Source organism: Neocloeon triangulifer, unplaced genomic scaffold (genome assembly GCF_031216515.1).
Source record: "Neocloeon triangulifer isolate White Clay Creek 2 clone unplaced genomic scaffold, ASM3121651v1 ptg000002l, whole genome shotgun sequence".
Classification (NCBI taxonomy): Eukaryota; Metazoa; Arthropoda; class Insecta; order Ephemeroptera; family Baetidae; genus Neocloeon; species Neocloeon triangulifer.
Window position 1 is genome coordinate 3,223,435 of NW_026775545.1, and position 21,134 is coordinate 3,244,568.

At 36.2% G+C, this 21,134-nt stretch overlaps 3 protein-coding genes across 6 annotated transcripts; all 3 read right to left on the reverse strand.

Annotated features, from left to right (window-relative positions):
- Positions 1-26: 26 nt before the first annotated feature.
- Positions 27-2,778, reverse strand: LOC132205030 (solute carrier family 35 member G1-like). Its single transcript, XM_059633847.1, has 6 exons — positions 2,561-2,778; positions 1,660-1,823; positions 1,361-1,603; positions 1,085-1,303; positions 296-649; positions 27-246 (listed from the first exon to the last, which is right to left on the reverse strand). Exons 2-6 carry the CDS (start codon positions 1,813-1,815, stop codon positions 124-126), a joined length of 1,095 nt encoding a protein of 364 aa, XP_059489830.1. The 5' UTR covers positions 1,816-1,823; positions 2,561-2,778; the 3' UTR covers positions 27-123.
- A 7,084-nt stretch (positions 2,779-9,862) lies between these two features.
- LOC132205102 (alpha-2-macroglobulin-like protein 1) lies at positions 9,863-16,359 on the reverse strand. Of its 3 annotated transcripts, none has more exons than XM_059633974.1 (26): positions 16,256-16,359; positions 16,115-16,206; positions 15,899-16,056; positions 15,619-15,845; positions 15,444-15,560; positions 15,212-15,378; positions 15,029-15,155; positions 14,422-14,649; positions 14,198-14,374; positions 13,943-14,146; positions 13,611-13,880; positions 13,320-13,560; positions 13,153-13,265; positions 12,965-13,100; positions 12,747-12,912; positions 12,463-12,691; positions 12,201-12,403; positions 12,064-12,146; positions 11,889-12,004; positions 11,445-11,834; positions 11,101-11,392; positions 10,896-11,050; positions 10,627-10,842; positions 10,332-10,563; positions 10,102-10,274; positions 9,863-10,023 (listed from the first exon to the last, which is right to left on the reverse strand). In XM_059633974.1, exons 2-26 carry the CDS (start codon positions 16,189-16,191, stop codon positions 9,991-9,993), a joined length of 4,530 nt encoding a protein of 1,509 aa, XP_059489957.1. In that variant the 5' UTR covers positions 16,192-16,206; positions 16,256-16,359; the 3' UTR covers positions 9,863-9,990. The 3 variants fall into 3 exon arrangements, with proteins under 3 accessions (XP_059489957.1, XP_059489956.1, XP_059489958.1); XM_059633973.1 differs by having other exon boundaries at positions 12,747-12,915; XM_059633975.1 differs by having other exon boundaries at positions 12,747-12,891; positions 12,950-13,100.
- A 488-nt stretch (positions 16,360-16,847) lies between these two features.
- LOC132204388 (alpha-2-macroglobulin-like) lies at positions 16,848-20,601 on the reverse strand. 2 transcript variants are annotated; one of them, XM_059632887.1, is made up of 16 exons: positions 20,504-20,601; positions 20,351-20,444; positions 20,145-20,290; positions 19,855-20,093; positions 19,678-19,794; positions 19,454-19,626; positions 19,269-19,395; positions 18,869-19,099; positions 18,652-18,819; positions 18,393-18,590; positions 18,068-18,340; positions 17,783-18,008; positions 17,562-17,656; positions 17,352-17,496; positions 17,162-17,294; positions 16,848-17,107 (listed from the first exon to the last, which is right to left on the reverse strand). In XM_059632887.1, exons 2-16 carry the CDS (start codon positions 20,428-20,430, stop codon positions 16,975-16,977), a joined length of 2,484 nt encoding a protein of 827 aa, XP_059488870.1. In that variant the 5' UTR covers positions 20,431-20,444; positions 20,504-20,601; the 3' UTR covers positions 16,848-16,974. The 2 variants fall into 2 exon arrangements, with proteins under 2 accessions (XP_059488870.1, XP_059488862.1); XM_059632879.1 differs by having other exon boundaries at positions 20,351-20,577.
- Between the last annotated feature and the right edge of the window lie 533 nt (positions 20,602-21,134).

Consider the following 21,134-nt stretch of genomic DNA (forward strand, 5'->3'; position numbering starts at 1 on the left):
GTAAATTTAACACGCAGTAATTAATTAAGAACTATAGAACTATCATGTTTATTTTACAAATTGAAAAGATTGGTAACAGGAATGCAATTAAAATTTTGTTGCTCATGAACACGTTGGTAAAAGTCAAGGAATCGTGGCCGCGAATCGGTTGATTTGCTCTTCGGTGCCAATTGCGGCGACGCTGATGCAAACCAAAATTGCGCCCAAAATTGACATCCAACCAGGAATTTGTTCCCAGTATAATACCTGAATTGTAATTTAATAATTTTTTTATTCGTGAAATTTTTTAACTGACCTGAACTGCAAAAGCTAAAACAATATCCAAAGATCTTGTGACTGCCACTTTTCCAGCGCCTTCCATGCTCAACGCTTTGGTCAAAAAGACTTGACCAAAGAGTCCTGTAACTCCAGCCAGGGTGGCCAAAATCCACTCTATGTAGTCAGAGTCTAAAAGATTGCCTTCCAAATCCCATGGCCCAGGCGTGAAATCCAAAATAATCGCCATAGCCAAGGACCAAACGCTGAAGTGCAGAACAAGGAATGAGAAATGCACTTCTTTGCATTTGCGCATCAGAACAATGTTGATGCCAGTGAAAAAGGCGCAGAGAATAGCGGCGGTGTATCCGAGCACGTTCCAATTTTCTGCGTCCTGAAAATTAAAGAGATATAATTTTCCGCATGGCAGTTGGCATGGCATCAATGAAAATGTAATTTTTTTTACCCTGGTAAAAATACCGAATAAAGCCAAACCGCAGTACTGTTGTGCAGTTGTGGTAAACAGAAGCTATAGTAGTTATGATCACACCACACAAATGTTTCAGATCATCTGACACAGACTTATTCTTCTTACTTTATTTTTATTCTTCTTACAATTTATTTACTCTTAATTTGAATATACAAAATTACAGCACAATTAAAAATGCTCGTAAAAATTGCACAAAATTATGCAGGATTAAAACATAATATATTAATAAATTGAAATTAGTTTTTTTTTTAAATTTAAAATTTTTTTCCAAAACAATAAATTTGTGTGGAAGATTTTAGCTTTCAATATAATAAAGTTGCTAAAAATTCAAAATTTTACCTCTTGAAAAAATATTTGTGGCTGCAGGACGAGAATGACACCAGTCATGAGTAAGAAAATGACGAAAGTGCGAAAAAATCCGCACGCTTCCTTCAGAAACACGGAGGACATTAGCACAACAAATATTGGAGAACTGTACATCACAGTCGTGGCGTCCCCTAATGGCAGTTCTCTGGTAGCAAAGAAAAACGTCACAAGTGTCAAACCACCTACAATTCCCTGGAAAAAAAATCAGTAAATTATTTATCTCAGCAATTACTTATTTATTTGCTTTACTTGCAAAAACATATAGACCCGCATTCCAGGCGGTCCGAAAGGATTTTTTCGGAGGTAAATTATAAAAGGGAAGATGGCTATGAGCTGAATTATTGCCCTTAAGGCAAGCAACTCCATTGGGTCGATCATGTCGAGTCCTTTGACCAGAGCAGACGAACATGTGAAGCTCACACCGGAAATGACCGTGAGCAAAATTGCCCACCAGTTGGTGGTGACCATTTGCGGCTGCCGTCGAAGCAGGTCCTGTAGCATTTAAATCAACATTTAAAATTGTAAAACATTATTCTTATTGTGCCAACCTCTATAATCTGCCGCTCTAGATCGGCTCCTGTTTTGATAGCCTCATAATTTGCGGAAGCTTTTGATGGCATCAGGAGATCAGAGCTTTCGCTAGGTGGAGAACCGTCAGAGCTTCCTGAACTTTTTCCGTTGCTTCCATTTCCATTCTCAGCCATGGCAGTGACTGAAAAGTGACCATATTTTATATAAAAAAAAAAACATTCTGGTTTCCAAACCATTTTTCTATTGGTTTTTTATATAATTTAAATTGTTTTGGCGCAGTAAGGTTAAAAAACAATTGAAATGACCCTAATAAGTTTTAAAACATTTATTTGATTTCCTTGCAAGGACATCATTTGTGCAAATTTTTAGAGATTTTTAAGCAAGGCCTCACTTACTTGCATAATTTTACTTTAATTTTTTTATGTGAAATATTATTTTATAAAAATTTGTACAATTTTTAATGTTTTTTTTTTAACATTTTTTTTAAATGTTAACAATCTGCTAAAATAAATAAAATCAATTTGGAAACTTGTTTAATAGATTTATATAAATTAATTCCGCAATTTTTCCCATTTCTTTGCCTAAATCTGTGTTAATAATTTTCATTAAAAATTTGAGATTTTAAATTTTATTTCCCCCCCCCCCCCCCTTAAATTAGAGTTTGTTAATATTTATTTTACATGAATTTTTTAAATAACATAAAACACACTGTGAGTTTAGACTTTTTACCACATTTTAAACCAACTTTGGCTGATTCTGACTCTACTCGGAACAAAGAGAAATCAAATATACTTTTGCAACGCCCAAAACATCTGTTTATTTCGTCGCAAGCATACAAATGAGCTTACAAAGGTACACCTCACCTTGACGCTGACCAACGCCAAATTCTTAAAGCAAGCAGTAAAAATTGAAATTTACCTAGATTTTGGCACAATCAAGATGAACCGCCGCCGCTTGAGAGAAAAGTTTGTGTGCTGTCAAATACCTCGGTCGCAGCATTCGACAAGAGCCCAAGTCTTTGCGCTCGTCTTATTTGCACTAACGACTTAAAGCAAGGCTATAGACGGAGCAGCTCAGGAGCAGCTTTCGGTCTGGTGGCAATTCGCATACCTCGCGATCTGCGCGGCACACACCGTTTGCGCGTCACGTGCGTTTTTGTTGCTGAGCAAAAAACGGCGCCGTAGCAAAAACTGGTTTTCGGAAGAGATTTAGATCGTCGTCTGGGTAGCATGTGACTTTTTCGCGTGCTTCAATACATACCGGCCTTGTCATAAATATTTATTTCAATTAACTGGTTTAACAATCACCGGAATTTTCAGCTCCATGATCAATAAATCCCAGCAATCAAAAATGTAAATCGTCAATACGCGCATGGTTGATTTGTTGAGAGTAATTTATTTTGCTATGCTTAAATATAATTGGTCCAAGCAGATTGAGAAAAAAATTGGGTCAAAATTAGCAAATCAATTTTGCAATATTATGTATTATGGTGAAAAATTTATTTGTTATATTTACTATTTTTGTCAGATAATTATTTTTACATTTTTTTTATTTAAAATATCGTATTTTTTTCTCAAATTATTTTTATTTTTTACTTGATTCTAAAGCACGAATTTATTATTTTATGATAAACCCATGTTCTAAAGTCTGAAAGAGTGGTCCAGATGAAGTGTGGATGATTTTGGTAAGATGGAGCCAGCATCCGCACCTTCGATCTCAAAAACACCGACAAACTCCAGGTACAAGTTGACGTAACTTGCGTGTTTTGCTGTAGATTGAGACGCTGTTGACTTATAAAGTAAAAATCCCACCTGGCTTATTAACAAAAAATTACAAAAAACTATAGTACATAAAAAAAAAATTGTAGATGCCGATTTTAATTAAACTTGCAATAATTTTATTGAGCTTCAATTATTTTTAACTAATATAATTCTAAATATTCATATTTTATGTTATCATAATGACCACTGCAGTTCATTACTCATTTGTGGTTGAGAAAAGCAAAACATCATAAAAGTGTTAAAGGACAGAATAAAGATGCCACGGTTGGCAGTCAATTTGGTATCAACACGGTATTATTTATGTTTTCCTGCCGGGCCTCATAAAATTTAATCCAAGTGTTTCGCGGCGCCCGAGCTGACAAATGCATTTAGCGCAGATAACGCGCTTCCCCGTCTCTATAAATTGACCTGGCTCGGCGGTGTGTTTTTGAGCAGGAAAAGCTGCGGAGAATCTCAAAGGGGACCTTAATGAGGGGTTCTAAAAACTGCGGCTTATCAAAAACACGAACCCTGTCAGGGTAATGTGTGCCCTGGTCGACAGGAAGCGAACCTCTCTTGCCGATTACTACAAATGATTTATCACGCACGCGGCTGTTAATATTATTGCCACTGATTTTTTTTTCTCGGCTCAGGGTAAAAGGGAAAAATTTGTTATCGCACCACCAGTGCCGCCTCATTACGCAAGAATTGCTTTGGGCGGTCATTAAAACAAAAAGGCTGATAATGACTCTCTGAAGGGATCAATGCTTAAAAATTTTAAGGGATGAGATTAGATAAACTTACAACAGATATTAATTATTAATAAAACCAATAGTTTAAGAGAAAATTAAAAAATAATGTTTAACAAAATGAGCAAAATAAATATTAGAATATAATAGATGCATTTTTTTTGTTAGAAAAATGGCATTTAAAATTGCTTTTAGTAAGCATGATGAACAAATTCTATATGAATTTTCAACTATTTGGCAATACAATTCTTTGATAAATATTTTATTTTTTTTTGTATTCAAAAATTAATAACTTCTAACAATAAGAGTGAATTATCATAATCGCTTGCGAAAAAGTTTTCAAAATGTTTCATATTATTTTTAACAATAAATATTGCAGGAAATCAAATAAATTTATTTTAATTTAGAAAAAAAATCACCTTCTGGAATGGCAAATTTTTTTCAACCATAACTTCTTCTTCAAGGGTCATTATTTCCACACAAATCCACAAACACTTTTCAGACCTAATGCGCCGTGAGTAATAATTTACGCAGCTCTCCACTCTCCGTCCTAATGGAATTTTCTTTCTCTTCCTGAGATCAATTTTGAAAATTTATTTCCCCAGATGGGAATCAATAACGTTTCTTCGCCACACAAGAAAAGCTAAAAATCGATACCACCGCTTTTTTTGTCCGCCAGCCGCACCATAAGCGAGAAAAATATCACAGAGAGAAAAGTGAAAACAAAAACAACATGGAAGAGAAATAGAGAGAGAGGCGCAGCCAGAGGCACGTAATCACAATGATTGGTGCATCAGCAATGTTAATTGGTATACCTGGCCATCAGCGAGCAACAGATGCTGCCGCTGACTATCCTCTCATCATCATTTTCCTCAATCTTTACCTGCCAGCAGTCGTTAAGGCTGCTGACAAAACGCACACCCTGTATGTGGTGGAGAAAGAATCTGAGTTTCGCCTCATCAATTTTCCGGCGCTTCCTTCGCGCCCGCCAAACTCATTTCCATAATTTTTCACCTCGTTGGAATTTTTTTGAAACCTTTTTTTTAAATAGTGATTTATTTGATTGTGAGAGAATATTTTACAAATTAATTTTGCTGTGCGTGGAGAACTTTTGGAGTAAATGAGAAGCGGGCAGTAATTAATTAGGCGACGCGCGGCGTGGCCTTGGTGCGATGAAAGAGCTATTTTTACAGATCATTGGGCCCAAACAACCAAAATAAACGAGCGTGGCGAGCGAGAACAAAACGCTTTCCTGCGCCGGCAGCACCTGCATTCTCCGCGGAGAGGTGATAACCACCGCCGAAATACAGCTCGCGCGTTTTCCAAGAATAAAAAAACGTGAAATTGAGCAGGGAATTTGAGGGTCTAAAGAGTGCAGGTGAAACAAGTACATCAAGAGACGGAAAAGTTATAATTATTATCAATCAATGAAATTTTTAATTTATTAAATATTTACTTTTCAAGAAAATCTTTATAAATTTGTATACAATTTATCTACTTAATCTTAAAAATTCAATTCTCTCATTTGCGGCAAGCGAAGAAGTTAAACAATTTTTGATTTAATTTTTTTTAGTCTATGAAATATTTGGTCAATAAATCCCAAAAAAAAGTGCATGCAAGAATTTCTATATAACCAACAAAATTGATCTTGGTTTTTATAATTTTTATAAAGAAAAACTCAGGTAATTATATTTTCAATTTACAATTTTTAACCAACTCACTCCCTCTCTTTCCAAGTAAACACCCGGGTATTCATATCGGTTTTGATTAAAAGGCGCGCAAGGAAATTTGAGGTAAAAAGTGCACCTTCACGAGGGATATAATTAAGAATTCAAGAGTGGAAAGGAGATGGTGTGTGTTTTGATGAGCTTCGGGAAAGCGTCCAGCTGGGAGCGAGCGAGAATTCCTGGGAACCCCGTGGTACACGTTAGCACACACTTTCGAACGCGGCGAGTCATTTGATGGCCACAAAAAAGGCCCAGGTCTAATATAGTTGTTATCCTCGCTCCTCCCTCGAAATTATTTTCACCGCCGAGGCATCTTTTCGGGATCTCATTTTCGGCGCTTTGTTTCCAGCCAGTGTTTGGTGTTTTGCGCGCACACACCTCTGCTCATTATTCTTGTGCACTCGCGCTATACCAAGACCGGTCGTTCGGCCGGCGTGATTAATCAGTCCGGCTCATTAATTCAATCACGCTCGCCCGTCTCGTCGCTCAAACGCAAATTTTTTTTTATCTGCGTTCTAAACAACTGTACGGCACTGGACCTGCAGAGTGGACACAAATGCTAGACGTGTCCACAACAACGCAGAGCAAAAATAAATGAAAGTTAAACATTTCTTTCCATATAAAAAGCAATGAAAAACAATTTCTGAATTTCATAATTCAACGTGATTCAGTTATTATTTTTATTTAAAAATAAATTTGTATATAAATAATGGGAAAATATTAAATTTTATTAATTTACTTTATTTAATTTTGCTATTATGCATTTTATTGTCTTTGTTTATTTTTATATTTATTTAATTTGAGCAATGTCTATAACATAAATTTTAAATTTTCTGGAAGATTTTCTTTCCAACTAGTTGTGTCAAGGTGTAGCACGCAACTGCATTTCAGCATAATCTTTGTGGAAAAGTGCTGTTATTAAATATTTTGTAAACATTTAATAATTCTTATTGTGTCTCTTGCTTGTAGATAGGGTGGTGCCTTTCTAACAATTTCCGAATTACACTTTCTTTCAAATAAATCGTTTATCAATAAATTATAAATGAAAACAATGTGATTTAATGGAATAATATAAATGGGAAAAATAAGCAACTACAATAATGATATAAATTTTGTGGAAAAATTTTGATACTAAAAAAAAAACGCAATTATAATTTGGAATGCCAGTTTAAAAAATTAAAAAAAGAAACTGGAGACGACATTAGATGTATTTTTTCTCATTCGATCAAAGCATCAAGCAAAATTATCTGCTGCAGAGCCCCACGATTGTTCTGGCAGCATCCGAGCGTTTAAAAAAATGAGAGTGAGCGCCGTGATGAATAAATTGGAGTGCGAGAGTAATTTGTCTGCGGCCGTGCGGCTCACCAGCCATCCCTGGTGAGGTGTTAATAATCGAGACACTCTGCTCTGCGCGGCCACAATAAAGCAGCCATCAGGTATTTTCGTTCACTGTCGGCAGCAGCAGAAGCAGCAAATGATCTCTTTCTTTCTGGCGTGCCCAGGCGAGCGTGTCACTGCCATTCGTCACACCCTCCAAATCGACGCCCGCAAAAAAGCTGGAAAAGAATGGAGCCGAAAATAAAAATAAATCCTCCAACCAGACCGAGGCCGCGGGATTTCGAGCACTCGAATCAAATGAGAACTTAATTTTGTACTCGTTGCCAGCAGACGGGGAAAAAATAGATCTCTTGCGCCGCTTCGATTTGCCATATGACCGACGGATTTTAAAGTGGGAAATTGACTTGATTTCACATTGATTATAATTTTCTGTTTTTTTTTCAATATATATTTACATTGCTTTAAAATCTGAAATGAAAGTAATTGATTTTTATTTTAAATATTCAATTATTTTAAATTTTTGAACATAAATAACAATCAAGAGGTTTATCTATTCCGCGGTAAATTATTTCTTTATCATAGTGGATTGTAATTGCATGAATGGCTGTCCAAGTAAAGTAAAAAAAAATATGTTAGATTATTTGTTGCATGTTAAGTAATGAATGTACTTAAAATTTTACAAATTGTTTTATAATAATAATAATAATTTATCATAAAAATTTTATTTTTTTAAATTAAAGTTTTGCAATGTGAATTATTTTATAAATATTATTAAATTTGATTGAGCTTAAAGCTTTAGTTATGTACACTATTAATCTGATCATGTCTCTTGAAGATTTTCGTGGATCCAAGTCCTTCTTAATTCTTCATACTTTAATTTCAAATCGTCAATTGCACAGCTTGTATACGGCCACCCTCGCATTCTCGACCTTTGACTCTGCGCAGTCTTTGGGATACAAAAATAATTTCGAAATTCAATAAATTTCTCGGTGCTCCGTACTGAAAACGATTGCAGCAGACAACATATAAATTAAGAAATTAAAGCAAGAACCCGCGCGTTGTAATCTCCGATCGCCGGCGTTTCTCGGGTTCCGAACGCGGTGTAATTTTGAAAGTCGTGAGCGGCCGGCCGGACTAGCTGCTCTCGCCACACCAGAAAGAAAAAAAGAAAATTGATAAAGCGTGGTGGGTACCTCTGGAGCTGCATGCGTGGTCCCAAACATATAAACACAAACCCGGGCCGATCTCGGAATTAAAAGCAGTTCGGCGGGGCTCACATAAATTTGCTTATCGTTAATAAATCTGTAGAGGTTAATATTTATTAATCACAGGTTTTGTGCTTGCTCATCCAACAGGTTTAGGGGCGGGGCGAGGAAAAAACGACTGCAGCGGGCGATCCGTCGTCTCACGGTGCGATGGCCCGCGGCTGATTCATTATTAATATTGTTATTAGGGCCTCACCTGACATCTCTGTTGTGCTGGCCTACCCTGTCAAGACAACCTCCAAGGGCAATTTTGGCCCCACTATTCTCTTCTCGTTCTCATTTTTTTTCTCGCAGGCCAACGCACAAAAACGAAAAGGTGCGTAGACCAAAGGAAATTAACAGAACGAGATGATGGCCGTCAGTTTTCGGTGTGACTAATCACGCAGCTCATTAGCACTAAATCATCGCGAAATTAAATAGACGCACGCTGCCGACAACTGGAATTATTAACCAGCGGTCTTCCGAAAAGTCACAAATAACTTAGAGAAAAAAAATTAAATAAATTTTAACACAAATATCAATTATTAAAAGTATTAAATTTTAATCTTGTAATATAAATTTTCCATTCACAATATTGAAATTAATTTAATTAATATTTTTCAATAGATTTTTTTATAATCACTGATATATATGATTTCTTTTGTGTTTTTTACAAACTTAATTCTATTCAGATTTTTTTTTTATTGTTTAAATTTGTATGAAATATTTATAAAAAAATCTGACCATCCAGGTCAAAAGTTTATAACATTTTGAACCATCACAAGAACTCTGATGAGAACTACTACTTAATCTTATAAAAATATTTCACACATATTGTAATGGGGGAAATTTCTTCTCTTTTTCCTCTTCCGCCACTATAAAAAAGCTAAACAAAAAGGTGTGTGCGTGATGACAGGAATGCGATGGAAAAACTGTTGTAAAATAGGCCTGGTGCGGCGGTTTTATTGCTTTTTACACCTGACTGTGAGCGCTGGCCGAATCACACGCCTGCCTAAATGTGCTCCTCGAGGCTGCCGGGGATCCTAGCAGGGCATCCGAAAGGACTCCGCCCTCGGATTACAAGACCCCTTTCAGCTGCCTGTTTTATTTTTTGTGCGTCCGTTGCTTTGTGAAAAAGAGCTTGATTGCTTTCCCTCCTGGCCGGGCTCAAATTTATGTGTTTCTCTCGCGCGCGCGTGATTGATGGAGTGGTCGAAAGAAGCAAAATAACGAGTATGCAACCCGCTGAGCGCTGTCGCCCTGCAGGCTGCATTTCTGCGATTAGCAGGAGAGCGCAAATAATGCAGCAGAAATCTGGCTGGATTTGTCAAATTCACATAAAATTAGTTTCAGAAATTTGTTTATGGTCTTCAGTAAACAATATTATTTATTTGAAATAATTCTTACAAATAAAAATATTTTGAATTTTTATATTTTAAGATATTTTATTGGCAAACTAAAATTATTTGTTAATATCAAAAACAAAGTAAGTGGAGTAAGCAAAAATATTTTTACCAAAGTTTAAACATGTTATTTGCAAGTTAAGTGCTGAACTCCATAATCCTGAAAGTATAATAAAATAAAATTAATAATTGTTTAATCTTTTCGATAATTTTGAACTCAAAATATAAAATTTCTTACTTTTCGCACAAATGATTCCATCTCATAGTAGTCATAAAGTTTAAGCTGCGCCGGTTTGATATTTTCAACCAAAATTCTCTGCACAATCACGAACCCAACTTTCAGCGTGCTTTTCTCGATTGAATCAAAGTATAAGTTTACTTTGCCCTCCTCAATGTCCCATCTCTTGAATGCTAATTTTTTTATTATCATAAATAAGATTTAAATAAATTTATGTAAATTAATGTTACATGGCAATGTGTGTTTCAGGTCGTCGAGTGTTGACCTTTCCGGTTCGTACCCACTTAGAAGCTCAACTTCAAGAACAGCCATGTTGGAGGCACCGTCAGCTAAGTTGTAAGTCAAGTTGAACTCCAAATGCAATTCACTGCACGAATTCGGCACAATGTTTGTCAATTTTCTTTCCATACTAAAAGCATCTGGCTTATCGGTTGAATTTTTAATATTGTATCTCAAAGTGCTCTAGTATTTAAAAAAAAAATTATTTAAAAAATCCGTGGACAATTTTTAAAATTTTTAATCAACCTGGACAAGACTGCATCCCTTTCCGGTTGCCGACCAGTGCAAATTATTTGGCACTCGGGCGAGTTCCTTTTCTTGTAAGATTTGTCTATTTTCTTCGTCGATGTAGAATTCCAAATCGTTGGTGTCGTCGGTTGACAACTTAAGATTCATTTTCACGTCACCCAATGGCAAAGTTGAGGCGTAAGTTGCCAAAGCTTCAAGAGCAACAACAGTATCCTTTGCGCCGAATTTTAATATTTTTAATTTTTATCACGTCATTTGAAACTTACTTGGGTTGAAACGAATCCACCCTGAGCATTTCTCTGTTTGGAAATCCATTTGACGGCGTTGAAAGCACGAATTGAATTTTCCTCTCCGCCTACTTTTAGCAAAGTTAAAACTGCGTAGGCAGTCATTTCAATGCTGAGTCCCAAATTACTTGAATCTTTGGATACAAAATTAATAATTGGTAAAATTTTCTTAAAAAACACAAACCTTCTTTTTGCCAGAAAATTTCGCTCTCATTTCCAGTGGTGGCTTTGAGAATTAAAGTTTTAAAAGAACTCTCTGCAGCATTTTTAGTGAGGACGGTGTTGACTCGCTGGCTAATCAACTGCAACGCGTAGGCTGAAAGAATCTCGGTGTACAAATCGGTTTGGTTGTCAAACTTGGTCAGGCAGTAAACGCCATTCTCAATAATTTTTTTGTCCAGTTGAACTCCTGATTCCATAAGGGCTATCATGATGTACGATGAAAGCGCAACTGCCGAAGAATCGGCAACTCCACCCTTAGTTCCAGAATTAATTTATTTTATAATAATTGAAATTTTGCATTCAAACCTTCATTGCCTTGTTGAAAACGGTGCCGACCTGTCTGAAGCAGCCGTTTTCGAGCTGCTGCTTCAAAATCCAGTCTGTGCTCTTTTTTAAATCTTGCTTGTCGATGGAAATTAACTTTTGGGCTTGGGCAAACGACTTGACGACAAAAGCTGTGAGCCACATTGAGCCTGACGGATCACTTTTTCCGAACGCAGAGTATGAGCCGTCGTCATGGCGGTAGTTGAGCTCCTTTTGATACCCTGTCTCCATGTTTGTCAGGGCCTTTGCCCTCAGGGTTGGATTTATGGAATTGGTTGCGGTCAGATATTTCAAAACCACAATGTTGGGCACAAATAGAACCATATTTTGTTCTCCGCAGCCCATCGGAAGACGCACCAAAGAGTCCAAATTCTATTTTTAAATTAATTTTACTAGTTCGTAATAAGGATTTTTGATTAAATTCACCTCCAAACTGGGTCCCATCAAATCACCAATTACAGAAACTTCACTCCTCGCTGAATCGAGCACTGTGTTTTGAGGAACTTCCAATTGCCAGCTGATCAGTGCTGATTCATTTTCCCCTTTCGAGTGAAAAATAATTCAATTAAATTTTTAAATAATTTGTAAATTATTAAATTACCTTCCAAACACACAAACAGAGATTTGGTTTTCTCAACTGGAATGCCTTCTGGTTTAACTATAATTGGCTTTGTTATTCCATCTCTGAATATTTTAAAAATTATTAAACAAAAATAGGCATTTTATGTAAAATATCACCTCATGTTGACTGATATTTCCGGCCCACACGTCTTTTTCAGGTCAGGGTCTAATCCAGCCGTCACCGAAATATTGTGTTTGCCCAACACATTTGCATCTAGCTTGAAGATGTGCACCAGGTTGTCTTTGCTAGGGAGACAAGCTGAGAAGGTCTTCTCGCTTTTCAAGTCACCACCAGTGAATTGGCCGAATGTGAGTTTGATCTGTTTTGAATATTAAGCATGCTAAAGGTGCTGGTGGTTCTATAACCGAATTTAATTACCGGAATTTCGTGACTCAAGTAGTTAAACAGGGACACTTTCAAAGGCAAAACTTCGCCTCTTTTTACAGAGTAGGGAATGTTGAAGTCCATGAAGTAAGGTTTGATAACCCTGAGTGACGTTTCGGGCGCCATTCCAAAGCCCTCTGTATTTGAAACGCAAATTGTATTCAAAATCCAATCAGTGATTGAATGAGGAGTCTCTAGTTCCAAATTTTTAGAATTGTCACCGCTAAATCAAGAAAGTATTTAATTTATAAAAAAAGGTTGTTTAATGAATAAGCAACCTTATCTCCTCCAATTGCCAAAGCCATGTTTCGGGAAAATCTGTCCGCATTTCCACCAAATCTTCTTGAGGCACAAAGCCTGCTGCTCCAGGTGGCCCAGCTAGTCCAGGTGATGCATAGGCAGAAACAGCCTCAGGAACTCCGCCTCTCATAATTTCCAAATTGTCTTCTTAGTTTTTGAATTTTAATTATGATATTAATACTTATTTCCAACGCACCCATGTCGACTGGCCGCATGGAATAAAGTGGGACCATTTGTAGGTACGGGCAGGGGTCACAGTTTTCCTTGAACTCTCCGTACTGACAGGGTTTTATGTTGTGCCCAAGAGTACTCAGAATCAGCAATCCACCTTCCTACGAAACTCGGTTATAGTGAAGAAAGTTTCAATAATTATAAATTGCCAACATCAAAAGCTCTTTTCGAATTTCCAAAAGTAATATCATAATTGAATCCTCTCCAAATCGACCTTTTCTTAATCTTAACTGGGGCAGGAACAGGGATGGGCACATCAATGGGCACTAATTATAAATTAGTTAAAATTTTGAATTTGAAAAGTACAGTAAAATAATGACCATCATCTCTTTTTTCACACTTCCGCGTCCTATACTCCCAGGAATTGTAATACTCTGGCCTGACCGCGTGGATTTTAAGAGCGTTGAAAACTTTATCAACCGTTAATGCTCGTTCTCGGTCGAGAAAAGTGACCGCCTTATCAATTCCTGAAATCGCGCACACAGATTTGGAACTAGTGGTCAGCGACAGGGTCACTTTTTGGCCTGGCTCGGCCCTTTTCTCCACAAATTTAGATGTGACCTGTATGAAAACGCGGCTTAGAACTTAGTTGCCTTGAAAGTATTTTCTACCTTGTGCTGGAAACATTTTTTCAATTCAAATGTTTTGCTTGAAGCTACAATTTCGTCATCATCGCTCAAGTAAAAGATGACAATTTTCACTTGGGGTGACCATTGGGGCTCCAAGTTTAAATTGAAAGTCCATTTTCCAGTGAGAATTTGCTCTTCAGCTGTCACATTAGCCTTGTAAATTATGTTTGGCCAAGAATCGGGGTTAATCGGTTGGCCTTGCACTTTCACGCTCTGATGTCCATTTTTAACAACAACCCCGTTTGACTGAACCTTTTAATCAAATTTCAAATAATAGTTAGACACTTGTATGAATAATTATGTTTATATTTTACCAAGTAATTAAAACGGATTTCAGTTTTGTATGAATACTTGGGCACAGTGAAAGTAATTTCTGCCGGTACTACCCCTTCGCAAGACACTTCCTTAGGTGCGGATATCGAGATGTAAGAATCGGATGGTGAAAACCAAGCAGTTATCTCGTGGTTTCCAGTTACGTCTTTTAATGTGGCATCACTCTCAACAGTCCCTGGATGGAACTAATATTAAATAATTAGACATTTATTAATTTGGAATAGAAAGAAAACAACCTTCCCTATTATTGTGATTTCTTCATTTGATTTTCCTGGGTATAGAGTGAATGGCACTCGACCTGATTGATCGGTGACGGCCCTAATCGTTTGCTCTTCAAAGGCTTTTCCGCCATTGGCAATGAGCAACACTGCCTTGCCGGAAATGGGCTCACCGTCTTGATATTTAAATTGCACCTATATTTATAATTTAGATGAAATTTAAAGAGGAATGAATTGGAAACCTCTCCATGGTAGGGGATGAAAGGGTAGTAAAAACTGGGAGACCGATCAAATGCCACAGTTACACTTCTGTATTTAAAGTCGGTCTTGTGGGTGGTTGACTGCTTTTCGCCCGTGCCCTTTTCTTCGACTGTGACTTTTACGCTTATTCCGCCAAAGTGCGTATTTTCGTTCGCCTTCCATTGGCTTTTTTCCAGAGTGAACTCAACGCAACCGTCCTCTTTTCTTAGCTGCGATTAAAAAAAGTATGTAAAATATTCATTAAGTAATAAAACCGATGGCTAATTAGTAACGAATAACAATTTTTTATAACTCTAATGATAGTAAAAATGTAGTTTTTAAATAATTGTGGATACATTTTTTCCAAAAAAAAAAAAAAAAAAAAAAAAAAAATAATAATAATAATAATAAATAAACAAATTTTTGTATATGCAGCATTAAAAGTTATGTTAAAGTTATGAACGGTTATAAATTATAGTATAAGTTAAACCAGAGTTAAACGTCAAATTAGTGAAACATTAAAAATCCAAAGAATATATTCTTTATAGACAACGTAATTAATTTAAAGGAGCAATAAAATTATGTGCTCAGCCCAAATTTCATTTATACCAGTTTTCCTTGGATTTGAAGCAAAGTGTCCCCTTGGCCATCAAATCGATTGTACCACCTATAGCTTGCCTGTTGAATCGTAAATGTCACCACAGCTTCACCCTGCACGGGGCCCCCAAAACTGTACCTGAAAAGTTTTAAACTTGAGCATTACTTCCGAGTGACACATAAATTTTATTTTACTTTCCGCAAATTTTCCAAGTGTAGTTTTTATCTTCTTGCGCCACGATATAAGCAGGCGGCTCCACTGTGACCTCGAATTTGGGCAGGACGTACTCTTTGACTTCAAAGGACTTTGAGACGAGGCTGTTAGATTCGTTCGTTGTTTGAACTTTAATATTCCAATTGCCCTTCAGACGTTTTTTTAAATTAAAATTAAAAATTTATTTAGGCACAAATTAATTATTCCTCTTACTTTAATTGGCTCCTTTGTTAACTGCAGCTCAAGTTGTGCGAGTCCATTATTTAATTTGACCTTCTTCCATTGCGCCGCTTTTATATAGCTTGGATTTTCGATCCAAACTTTTGTTATCTTAGAGATTCATAGAAATAATTTAATTGAGAGATATTATTCAGAATGTAAATTGTACCGGTTCAGTAACTGGCAGCAGTTTGCTTTTCAAGTGCAGAATCCGGAAGCGCACGAGCTCTCCTGGTTTGTAAAAGGGCCGGTCCGTTTCAACAAAGACCAAATTTCTCTCGCGGTAAAATGAAATTTGCGACTTCAATGTCTTTCCATCACTGGTCGCAACTTCCAATTCGGCACTGTAAAGGTTGTTCATTGGCACGGGAAAATCAACGCTATGCATTTTTGCCTCTGCAATATTTTAATTTCAGATCTTTTTATTCTAAAAAATCAATTCTCCTTACCAGCATTTCTCAAGCTTACTTGATGTAATTCTTTATCATTTCGTGTATCAACAAGTCTGATTATAAAATCCAAATTTTGTGAATTCTCCAAAATGTTCAGACCGAACTTTTCATTCTTTCCGATGGACAAAGTGCGAGGTGCAACAAATATAAATTTACTAAAAATACAATCATATTCCAAATTATAAAGAAAGGGCATATTGCAAGCAAATTTACCTTGCTATATTTGCATTTTCTGCCTGTAACCTTGAAAAATTCAACAAGCACAGCAGTAGCAAAAGTGCTCTCCTCATTTTGCTAAGCTCAATCTGTGTTTTGATTAATTAAATTTGTCCTTAAAAATGATGATAAACTTACTAATCATTTAATCCGGGAGAGGATCGAGAGGAAGCGTCGTCTTGGGTAGCAACGAAGCGTCTGCGGGTGTTTAATGTAAGACAAGCTCTTGCTTTTTATTTGGCTACATTCTGACATCATATGCCAGGGGTCAACGCGATAATGACGCGTCATATATTCTTCCTTGAAGAAGCTAATTTTTATGCAAAGAAAACGAGAATAATAAGGAAATTCAAAAGAGTTTTCCTCTTTCTTGTTTGGCTTTTAGAATCTGTTGTCTTATCACCATTTTATTTTTTAACATTTATCATTCCTCATGAATACTTATTTTATAGAAATTTCTAACGGATATACAAGTAATACAAGTTAAATGTTTATTTATCTATACAATTCCAAGCTCTAGTTCTTGCCCTCAGTGTTGTTTGGGTAACAATTATTATGCACCAAGTTTTGAAAACAATAAATTCTACACAAAAGCAGGTTTATATTTAGATTCCAAGTGTTGAACTTTTTTTTCAATCAAGCCCTTATTCAAATGAAGGGTTTATTTGATGTGAGATATATTGATTTATTGATTTATTTTCTTAACAACTTCGGAAAAAAAATACTTTAATAGAAAAGTTTGGAAATGAACTTTATTGTTCTTACACCAAAGATTACATTAAATAATTTTCAAATTATAGAGTTTGGAATTATAAAAAAAATATTTTTTTTTAAATTTTAGTTTGTTTTAATGTACGTCAATTGATGACGGGAAGCGAAGTTTCAGGTGCAATGCCTAATCCCTCTGTGCTGGATACGCAAATCGTGTTCAGAATCCAGTTGGTGACTGAACGAGGCGTCTCAAGCTCCAAATTCTTAGTAGTATTCCCACTGTAATAATGCAAAATATAAGTGATAAAAGTTAGGTGGTAATTCAAGACTAACTTAATCTCTTCTAATTGCCAAAGCCACGTCTGTGGAGAATTTGATACATCAGTTGCCACAATGATATCTTCAGCTGGCCCAAGAGTGGGAGTGAGTGGAGGTCGAGCAAAGTTACCCAAAATCGCTGTGTCTTCTGAAATTTAAGTGTGAGATTAGAAACGAAGCAAAATTAAATTCATCTGCAACCAACCTAGGCTCTCGCCTGCTGAATCGTCTTCGGTGAAAAAACTATTTGAATCCTTGGTGGGGCAGATGTCGCATATTTCTTTGGGCTCGCCGTATCGACATGGTTTGATGTTGTGGTCCAGAGTGCTCAGAATCACAAATCCGCCGTCCTGAAATTCAACATTGAAAGGGAGCACACTTAGATCAAAGACTTATTTTTTAGTAATTTTCTAACTTCAAAGGCCTTTTTGGCGTTTCCAAAAGCAACATCAAAGGTACCTCTCCGGATAGACCTCTTGCTTATTATAGATGGTGTGTGTTTCTTTATCTCTGTTTATTTATTAAAAAAGATATAAAAAAAAATGATAAATAAAAATCAAATGACACGACCTATTTCTTATTTTAGAAAAATGAGAAAATAAGTAGTTGGAATGAATATAATAAGAATGTTGCTACCTGGTTTACAATCTTCCGTCTTGTAATCCCAAGCACTGAAAAAATTAGGTTTAACGTCGTAGTATTTAAGGCCGCTGCGAATCTGATCGACTGTCAATGCTGTGTTTGGATCTACAAAGGCCTTATCAATTCCTGAAAACGCACAGAGTGACTTGGAACTGGTGGTGACAGAAAGAGTCACATTTTGGCCAGGCTTAGCCTTTTTCACCGTGAATCTCGAGCTAACCTTAATTACAATAACAGATTTGAACCTTTGTCCTAATTTAAGTGGGGAATTAATTTTACTGCGTTTCTGAAGCATCCACCCTTGACCTCTATATTCTTGTTTGAAGATACGATTTCTTTGCCATCACGCAAGTAGTAAATGACAATTTTTATCAGAGGTGACCAATGCGGTTCAATTTTGAGGTTCAACGTCCACTTTCCAATCAAAAGTTGCTCCTCTGCAGATACATCAGCCTTGGATATGATGTTCGGCCAGGAATCAGAGTTCAATGATTCGCTTTTCACTTTCACGTTTTGACGGCCTATGTGAACTAAATCTCCAACCGATTGAACCTATAGGTAAAAAAAATTAATTAAGTTTATTTAAAATAGATTTAATTTTTACCAAGTACTCGAATTGAATGTCAGAATTCTCAGTTATATTGGGAAACGTGTAGGATATTTCTGCTGAAACCGTTCCGTCGCAAGCCACCTCGTCAGGAGAGGAAATTGAGATGTAAGAGTTGGTCTTTGAGAACCAAGGAGTCACCAAGTGATCGCTGAATTGAATATGATCATTTTTGTCTTCACTCTCATCCATTAACTAAAAATGAGAATTAACAAAAAATGTTGCTTATTTTTCATTTTGGATAAGAGAAGTTCACCTTGGCCCTGAAACTAATTTCATCGGTCGATTTTCCCGTGTAGATTGTGAATGGCAATCGGCCTGCCTGGTCTGTGACGGCAATAATCTTCCCCACATCCCCCTGTCGAAAGGATTTGAGCTCCACGCTCCTGTTTGGCAGAGGCTCTCCACCTTGGCTCAACAGCACCTATTATTAAAAGTGATATTAAATACTAAAAAAAAAAATTAAACCAAACTTCTCCATGGTAGGGGATGAAAGGGTAGTAGTATTTAGGCAAGCGGTTGAATTTCATTTGTATCTTGTTAAAATCAAAATATCTTGTGATTTCTTTGATAGATTGTTTGTGCCCAGAGCTTTTTTCTTCCACATATACTTTTGCGATGATTCCACCCTTTTCGACAATTTCGCTATCCTTCCACAGATCCTTCACCAGGACAAAATCGTAACATCCGTCCTCGTTTCTTAGCTGTGTGGGTTCAGGAAAAATTTTAAGTCAATCATTTATTCTTAATTCAATAAAAATTTAATTTGCATATCTTTAAAATCCTATTTTTTGCAACTTCGTTTTTTTTTCTTAATTAAATTTTCTTTGAGCGTTGAGGCTTTCCAAACCAATAGATCCTGATTATTTTTACCTGTTTAGTGGTATTTTCAAGTACGGTGCTCAATGTACCACCAGAATTTCTTCCACTCCCTCGTATAGGTTTCATGACACTAAAAACAATCGTGGCATCACCTCGGACAGGCCCTCCAAAAACGTTCCTATTTAAATATAAAGTAAATTAATCGTTTTATTAATTTTCTTTCAATAAATAAAAACCTTGCACAAACTTTCCACGTTGTGTCTTTAATGTCACTTGCTTTAATAATAGTAGGCGGTTCCAAAGTTATTTTAAATTTCTTAGGCAAAACTTTCTTTCTGACTTCAAAATGCTTGATGATAGCGCCATGTGACTCTTCACTAGTTCGAATTTGTATATCCCAGAAGCCCTCCTACACTTTTTACTTATTATGAGCTGTAAGGACAATTATAATATCTTTCACTTCAATAATGTTCTCTTTCAGCTGAAACTCGAGCTCAGCAAATCCGTTGTTCAACTGAACATTTTCCCATCGGGCCACTTTGTTGAAATCAGGATCCTCTATGAAAACTTCTGACAACTTTTGGGGAAAAAATGAAACTTGGTTTCATTGCCAAATAAAAATAACTAAAAAAAATACCCGTTCTGCAACTGGAAGCAGTTTGACGATTTCCAAGAGTAGAATTCGGAAGCGGACAAGCTCTCCTGGTTTGTAAATTAGCTGGTTTGTTTCTATAAAAATCAATTTTCGCTCTCTCGTAATTGTTACGTTGGAGCGAAAAGTTTGCGCATCGTCACTGTTACCAGCCACAATTTCCAAAATTGCTGTGGAGTCGTCGGTTATTCCCACGTAGAAGTCAAAATTGTGAACTTTGGGTTCTATAAAAATGGGAATTTGAGAATTATTTCAAATTTTAAATTATTTCTGACCAGCGCGAGGTATGATCTGTGTAGTTATTTGCGACCGAACTAGCCGTATTTTGAAATCCAAGTTTTGAGGGTTTTCCAAAACATGCAGCGAAAATTGTTCTTCTTTTCCCATTGTCAAAGTGCGCGGAGCAATGAAAATGAATTTGCTAAAGAGGGTAAAAAATTAACTAATTTAGATTTTTATTAAAAAAAAGAATTATTTTTACCTTGAATTCACAGCAGATGCTTCTAAATGCAAGACGAAGACACTCGCCATGCAAACGAGCAACAAAATTGCTCGCTTCATTTTATCCTTTTTATCTGAATTTGTTAAGATAAAAGCGAAATTGAAAATTAAAGGTAAAAAGTAAAAACTTCACTAAGACTGAGGCTCAGGAAGGAGCGCCGTGGACGACAGCAGCAGTCTGAGACTTTGCTTCTGTTTTACTTTTATGGAAGACCAGTTCTTAATTTTTAGCAATATCCCTTCCCCTGACATAAAGCGCTGAAGAAAAGCGCTCCATATTCGTTATTAGTGAAGAGATAAGTTATTTGTTAGTGCAAAATATAAATATATGTAACTCCAAAAATATATCTGACTATGCGAAGGGGTCATGGAATTGTGATCTTGAACTTCGATCTCTACAATTAATTGCCACTTAATTATTATTTATGTTTTAATTTATTAATTTCCAAAATACCTATTTATTGAAAAACTAATGTCTGCAAAAAAGGAGGGTGAAGAAAAATTTGAAAAAAAAAAATTAACAAAACTATTTTCTGCGCTTTGCAAAAATATTTAAATATTTTTTAGTCGTGGTTTTATCTGAACCAACTTACAATTTTCTATTCTAGTCACCACAAACCGATTGACACTAACTTGCTCTTTGACATTTTATTTTAAAATAATACAGCGGCCCTCCTAAAATTTATGTTATTACAATCTCAGTGACCCAACGATCCTGACCTTTGAAAATCATCGCATTATAAACACAAATTTTTGTATCCCAA